Source organism: Styela clava, chromosome 5 (genome assembly GCF_964204865.1).
Source record: "Styela clava chromosome 5, kaStyClav1.hap1.2, whole genome shotgun sequence".
In the NCBI taxonomy this organism is placed as follows: domain Eukaryota; kingdom Metazoa; phylum Chordata; class Ascidiacea; order Stolidobranchia; family Styelidae; genus Styela; species Styela clava.
This window is the reverse complement of record NC_135254.1, coordinates 24324818-24332382: the sequence shown is the minus strand read 5'-3', so window position 1 is coordinate 24332382 and position 7565 is coordinate 24324818. Positions and strand designations below refer to the sequence as shown.

The 7565-nt window shown below is 34.0% G+C and overlaps 1 protein-coding gene across 3 annotated transcripts; it reads left to right on the top strand.

The window, feature by feature from the left end:
* Positions 1–697: 697 nt before the first annotated feature.
* On the top strand, positions 698–6927 carry LOC120344965 (uncharacterized). 3 transcript variants are annotated; one of them, XM_039414316.2, is made up of 6 exons: positions 698–943; positions 1787–1895; positions 2396–2524; positions 3124–3176; positions 5755–5878; positions 6069–6927. In XM_039414316.2, exons 1-6 carry the CDS (start codon positions 738–740, stop codon positions 6396–6398), a joined length of 951 nt encoding a protein of 316 aa, XP_039270250.1. In that variant the 5' UTR covers positions 698–737; the 3' UTR covers positions 6399–6927. The 3 variants fall into 3 exon arrangements, with proteins under 3 accessions (XP_039270250.1, XP_039270249.1, XP_077969021.1); XM_039414315.2 differs by having other exon boundaries at positions 699–943; positions 5752–5878; XM_078112895.1 differs by lacking the exon at positions 698–943 and adding an exon at positions 1259–1303 and having other exon boundaries at positions 1746–1895; positions 5752–5878.
* The last annotated feature ends 638 nt before the right edge of the window (positions 6928–7565 follow it).

Genomic DNA, 7565 nt, shown 5'->3' with positions numbered 1-7565 from the left:
CCGGGGGTTCGCATTGATTGTTTCGCGACTCGGGGGGTACTTGACAAAAAAAGGGTTGAGAACCTCTGTGTTAGGGCAAAAAATTACTGAACTAGGCTACTTCTAACAAAAAAGTGATCCAAACTAAAATTCCTCAAAAATGGCTATTTCCCTCAAAATGTACCGTAGATAATCCTGATCTTCTCGGCAGCTAAAAAATAGATGTTTTTTTTATTTCATTTGGCCTAGTTCGAACTAGTCATTTGGGTGATAGTGCAAACCCTCACGGCCTCACTACTGCACTAAGGGACTGTTCTTTCTAGAATCTAGGATTTTCAATGATTTGATACCTAGCTACTTCTTAGCCAGCCCTGTACTGGTAATGTTACTTCTTAACTAGGCTACTTATTCAGTCTGTCAGTTATTTTTCGTCAGCTGAAGACTTCCAAATACAGAAATACACGAGCACCTTCTGTTTCAGCATTTTAATGATTTCATTTGGAGATTCCTTTTCTGTTTTCAGTGTTCCGGTACAGCAGCATACTACTTCATTTACCTCTGTCTAATCTTTCTTGCCCTAGTTCAGTAGTTTCAGAAGTCTGAAGTTTTCATGATTGGCTGATCATAGTTTATCAACTTAGGCTATTTCTGTATTTAGTTACAGAACCATGTCTGTTTACCTTCTTTCTGTCTTTAAAGTATGATAACCCTGTTCTGTCTCATATGTCATAATATTTAGATATCGGTATTACTGTATTATGTTCTTATCTGAGGAATATACACCTTTGAATGTGCCGATTGTTGTAAGCGCTGTGCGTTGGGAGGAAGCAAGTCATGGCTTCGTTCCAAGTGGTGCAATTTGCGGAGGAAAATCCTTCAATGGTGAACTCATATACATTGGTAGAACAAGGTTACAAGAAAATCGCAATGAACTCACACCAGGAGTGCTGATCCCAAGCGAAAAGTGAGCTTATTCCTATTCCTATCATATTTATTAGACTATTACTGTGTTACAGTCTTCGTAAAAAGATAAAAAAGAGACAAATCTTGGACTTGACCTAACATGCCCTAACCATTCTACCTGCGGATCTGCTGTACAACAGTACAAAGGTGTTGATGACAGCTTTTGTTACTGCATTGTTAGTTCAGATAATGATTATCAATGGGGTTGGCATTTCTGAATACTGATTTCTAACCGAATCTTTCCATGCCCGGCACCATTGGGCTTTTTTCATTGAACAGGTTTGCCCGAGGTCCCAACATAACAAGTCCATATCAAGTTAAAAACTGACAAATGAATACTGACTCACAAAAATATTATATAGTAAGGATGGCATACTTTTTTATTGAATTGGTCACATATTTCTATCATGATAAAGATGAATGTGGTTGATAGATTTATTAATCATGGATAAATTTGAGGTTGCATTTTTTCTGCAATTCCTCCAATCTGAGACTTATGGATCATTAGTTCGCGACCTCTGTGCTGTTTAAGCTCATTATTGCGACAAAGCAACCTACTAAACGAGAATATATTTGAAAATTGCTATATAATTGGCTTACATTATGCTAGTGACATAGTATAATAAGATAAGAACCATTTTTATTACCCCAATGAATTGTTAAATAATGAATTTTCATTAGACTTTTATGACTTTATTGCATGTATGTTATGTTACAGTCAAAGTTGTTCTTAACAATTTATGTTCTCATTGCCCTCCCAACAATTATCTTGCTGGCATAATAATGGATTACACTTTTTACAGTTTGCCTTAAGTGATACCAATTCATTTTTCTTGAATTCAAGGCAACTTGTCATTCCATTTGGAACGGGCGTACGAAAGGCAGATGAATATGAAGTCCTGGTAACAAGTGACCCACGATATGTTCATTGGGTTCCATGCAATGCTGGCGAGGTGAGTACCCGATACTTATTGAAATTTGCGATATAGTTTGCATCAACTCATTGATGCTGATGGTGGTGATTTAGTAGTACCATGTTTGGCATGCAAATTTGAAATTCACTGTGGTCGACTTAATTGCAATTGACCCACAAAGTAGTTTTTTATATTCTCTTCTACATCCTGCTTTATAAGCATCATTTCAGTTGAGCATTTAGCTCAAAATTCACTCTTTAAATTTATAATTTCAAAAAATGCACTATGTTCGAGTAAATGCCATGCAGTAGTTTATGATATAGCATCTCCATGAAATTTCACGTATTGCTCATTATCTTCATTATATATCAAAGAATTTCACATATTGGAAAAGGATATATTTTTCTGACAATTACAAGTTACAACCCTTTTTTTAAATAAATATCATCAATTAACACCAGAGGAAATTACCTATTTTTGGATAACAGGAATCTTTCGACCCAACCAAGGTGCTTTTTCAAATATTTTGATATTTACAGGTTCCCATAAATGCAGTTATTGGTGGTATTGATTGTTCGTATCTTGAGCCTCTTTATATCGGAAGGACAAGGGGAAATTTAACCTATGGTAGAACATGGCGTGGTCAAAGATTTCCTGGTGATTCTGAGGTAATTCTGCTACTTGTTGCATGCTTACAAGTGGAAATTCAATTTACAAGTGGAAAAAATTGTACATGTGCATACTGGAATCAGTTTTGCTGAGACATGAAACAATTCATTCAACAAAACAACAAGGCATATTAGGTGCACAGGACACAAGTTCCAGTACTGTGGGGCATAACCAACAACATTCATATGTTCCTTCTCAATGCAGTCAGTCAACATATAAACACAATGGCATATCGATGCAACCCCCTTTTTGCATGAACTCTTTCAAAATTCATCATACACTCATCTGTCCCCTTTAATCCATTCTAAAAACAATGCAGAAAATGTGTTGCGTATGTAAGAAAGTGCTGAGAATTTCTCAAGTATCTAAACTCCATAAAATATTATTAGTCCTGTCGCACTTTAGAACTTTGTTTAGAAAAAGGTTATTGTCTGATAAATCTGAATGGGAAAGCGCTAATTTACTTGCCTGTAATAAATCTAATCGACCCAGACTATTTATCCTGTCAAGAGCAAGAAAGTTGTTACAGTATCGTGAGGTTACATACTCGAAACTCAAATCTCCCAAGTTTTAAGTTCTTCATTACTCTCTCATTCAGGTTCTTCAATCAAATCAGCCTGATTATTCAGATTCGACTTCCGATGAGTGCAGGTATGTATTTTAATGCCAGCCAAATTTTTGATGCTAATTTACTGAGGTTCAATTCCTAATTATAATTCAGTCTTGAATTCCATTGTTCGAATTCCTGTTCCTCTTTTTATGAACTTTGGGGCTTATTATGTTATAGTTGAATTCATTCTTGATGGAGTAAAGCAATATAAGCGATGCCATTATAGGCAATATTTGAGTATTGAGTCAGAAGTTGAGTCTTTGCAAATGAATTTATTCAGGTATCTGGGCTGTAATCGTAGGTTGGAATATTATGATTAATCCTAAACTTTTTATGAGGACACTTTCCAACTTGGGTACATCCAGGGATGGCCATTTCCGAATACTAAACTATTCCGAATACATTCTAAAATAATGTTTTCGAATCTGGAATTCCGAATACATTCTAAAATCGAAAATAACACATTTTTGTTTTAGTTGATTAAAACCCAGTAAATTAGGAAATAAGCTTTAATAGAAATATCAGAATGAAGCCACAGACCAACAGTATATGTACACAAAGTAATTGATAGTTTATAGCTATTAATAAAAAATAGTAGCAACTTGTGACACAGTCAGTTTATTAAAATTATTCACTTTGTACAAATGACCATATGAAAAGATAGCCAAGGAGTTGTCTGACGCTTTCTATCATTGGTACCATGATATTACGATAATAGTCGAGTCTATTGACAAAAATACTACTTTTATTCAGATAATTGTGTATATTTTCTGAGAGTAATAAAATTTATGGGCAATACAGGCAACAACAATCGAAAATCCATTATGCCTTTGAAAATTCTAATATTTAAGCCTAGAGCATTCTACTACCTACCAGTATATTTGTATATAAATTTATGTGAACCATATTGTTATTATGTGTAACATATTGTTGTGTTTGGAGTTAGAAATAAATTAGTAGAGAATAGATGACGACCACTGCCAGCGCGCAGCCAGGATTTTCGAAATCGGAAATTCTCATTGGCGCCTGTAGCACCCACCGCGATCCCGCGCTCGTTAAAAGAGCCGTCTTGTCAGCATATAATGATCATTCTGTTACGTAAAATATTCAATCCATGACAACTAAGAGATTCTAAATATCTTTATATATTAATTTAATGTGTCCAACATAACTCGCGGTTGCTTCTTCTTACGTCAAAAAAAAACATTACTATTCGGTCCACGGCAATCTGTGACCTAAAATTACGAGATAAACTGCCTGATGTATTTAATTTTAATACGTATTTTTGCAATCTTGCCAACTCGTTATCGCCATTAGAAAAATCTCAAATAATTATATAAAATCCTGTTAAGTGTAGAGAATAATTCATTTCATACAATGAATATACATATAAAGTTTAGCAGTTAATTAAAAATACATATTCATCGCCGCGATTATGCCACCTGTTAAAAGAGTCGACTTTTACAACAAATAATATAACAACGAATATATATTTTTCTGTTGTGCAAAGTGATGAATTCGTGACCGACACAGGCATATTTAAAATGTCTTGCTCTTATTAATTTAATTTTCTTCAATTTAACCTGCGGTTGCGTCGACAAAATAAAATCCTCACCACTCTTATATACCATTGCAATCCGCGGCCATAAAAATAAAAACGTGAGGTAAACTGTCCGATTAAAATTGTTTTTATCCGTATTTTGCGAATTCGGCAAATATTTTGATGTACTTGTTAACAGTGACTCCGCTCGATCGAAATGCTCAAGAGTAAAATTTATTTCATCACAATAAAATTGATTGAATATACTTTAGAATAATTATATTATATACATCCTCACAACCAGGGAAAAAGTCGCGTTTCAAACATTGTATCGTGTTAACCCAAAAATATTCGACGGCAATTTAAAGTAATGGATAATCAGGCAAATCCCGCCCTCAATTAGTGACGATATGTTTGTAAACGCCGACCAAACATAATGTGTGCCAGAAGCATACAAAATTTTGCGATTTTCACTGCCTAGAAAAGCGTTTTTTAAATTTTCGCGGGCCTCAATAAAACTTATGTTGTTTACGGTTTTATTTTCAGTATTTTAAATTTCCGCTTTTCAATCAAAAAGTTGCGTTGTCTTTAGAAACTCACCGCCGATGAACGTATTTACCAGATTCACAATTCCGTGCGCGTACAAAAATAAAATAAATGTTATCGTTATCGTGGAACAAATTTGTGGAAAATTTTCGTTTTAGAGAAAATAACACAATCGTAAAGGCGTTTACGGGCCTAAATAACACGTTACGCTGATGAGTGATGAAAACAATCACGCGCAAGTTTCTTTCGAGAATGTTTTCATTCAACGGAAACGTCTTGAAAGCGGCGTCAAAAATGTGTGACGTCACACAAATATCCGATATTCTTATGAACGTGAATTCCGATATTCGAATGACGAGATATTCGAATACATTCGAATACTTTATTCGAATTGGCCATCCCTGGGTACATCGACTGCTTATTTTACATTTTTACCTACTTGACTAGATACTAATACTGGTAGTTCAAACTTCATTTGTGGCCTGTTAAAATTTATACATAATTTGTATATTTATTCGATGTATTTAAAGCAGTGGAAATATATCTCAGTCAAAAGGGGAAGAATCTATGAGTCTTTCATTGACTAACAGACATCAATCAATGAGTGACTGTTTAGTGAAAAGCAACGAATCTGATGATGGTACAAATAAGATGATTGTGAGTTTTATGTATTTTTTTGAATCAATAACAGTTTCCGATTTATCAAAATGATTATTTCTGGTAAACTAATTCAAGAATGTATCACACTTCCAGTACTGTTCAATATAAAACTCCGAAAATTAATCAAGTTGATTATTGCTGGTTGGTTATCATGTTCATGCATATTGTGTTTCATTATTTGATACAGGTTAGCTTTCCAGGAAAGATTCATCGAACTCACAAGTGTCTTTATATTCCATACAATGACAAGGAATACTTATTCAGAGAATATGATGTGTTGACATTAACGACAACTCCAGCATCTTTAGGTGTCATGTGCAAATGTACTATACGAGATCACCTTCTGATGACTATGTTGGAGCCAAATACCCCGAAAATGGGAACAAGGCGAAGCAGCTCGATGCTCATGGCTGATACTGAAGACTATGTTGGTGTAGAAAAGAAACTGGCTCAAAAAATAGACCTTCTACCCCTGCCAGTTAAACTTAAAAAATTTTGCAAGCAAGGAATAGATTAGCAATAAAGTAGTAATTTAGCATCCGGCATCCGACCTATCGTAAGTGCATGGATTGATGGCACAATTTTTTTTTTAAATATGGTTATTGCGATTCAAATTATTGTGATGTAATGATAAAGAAATATAAGTTTATAATCTTAACAAAAGGTCTTTTTATGTAAGGTTGCTCGAAGTGAATTTATGAATTAAACAATAACCTGGATTAAGAAGGTCAAAATAACGAAAAATGTTATTGATGACGAGTGAAGTTTTTTGTTTGTTTGTGTATGCTATTCAACTCTGTATATAATGTATATATACTGATTAAAGTGTACATCTGCTCTTAGTGAATCAAAATCCGTTTCAATTTAAAGTTTCATGACACTGTATAACCATAGATCTGCTGTTCATGTTTCAAGTAATGTACATATGTTGTCATTTTTTTTTATATATAAGTGTGAAATATATTTATGCTACATCTTGCCTCGTTTTCAGCAATGGAGAATCATAAAAATATTTGCATAAGAATTAAATCAATAACTGCACTTTCTGCTTGGCTATATATATATATATATCATCCGGGTGTCTCTGGTAATATGTACATGCTGACAGTGCTAACTTTATAGTCAATGTCCATTTCGTTATATCAGAGCATGTAGCTAACCATTAACCATCATAGCTATGTAATTAATGAAAGGTCGGCGAGCAGTTAAGCTTCTTTAAATGTAACAGCTGGCACGGCCGACTGTGCGAATTGGAGACGTTCTTTCATGGGGCGTAATGAACATCTGTTGTCGAACCTTTCAGAATTTTATATTAACCGAGGGAAGGGGAATATTTTCAGTATTAATCATTGCTATATTTTTACAATGAAATAGTGTCTTTAAAATTATTCCACATGTCTTATGTTTTAATATTTGCAACTGAACATTTGTGCTACATACGTTATTAAATAGTAAAACTGAATATGCGGCACAAAGTTTGGAAATGAATAAAAAATTTTGATAATCGCCATAATTTTGCAAACTGTGACTTTTCTGTCTAAAAATATGGGAACAAATCGAAACAATGATGTATATCCGATTAATTAACTAAATATTGAAAATATTACTGATTAAGAAGGGAAAATTTCGAAAGTTAATGTATAATTTTCTTTCTTGTGTTTGCTTTTTCCAAATAGTCCACCGA

Coding starts and splice junctions, on each gene's coding strand:
- LOC120344965 (XM_039414315.2), top strand. CDS start 738: ATGTTCTTATCTGAGGAATATACACCTTTGAATGTGCCGATTGTTGTA. Junction 944..1,786: donor GTGCTGATCCCAAGCGAAAA/GTGAGCTTATTC, acceptor CTTGAATTCAAG/GCAACTTGTCATTCCATTTG. Junction 2,525..3,123: donor GATTTCCTGGTGATTCTGAG/GTAATTCTGCTA, acceptor TCTCTCATTCAG/GTTCTTCAATCAAATCAGCC.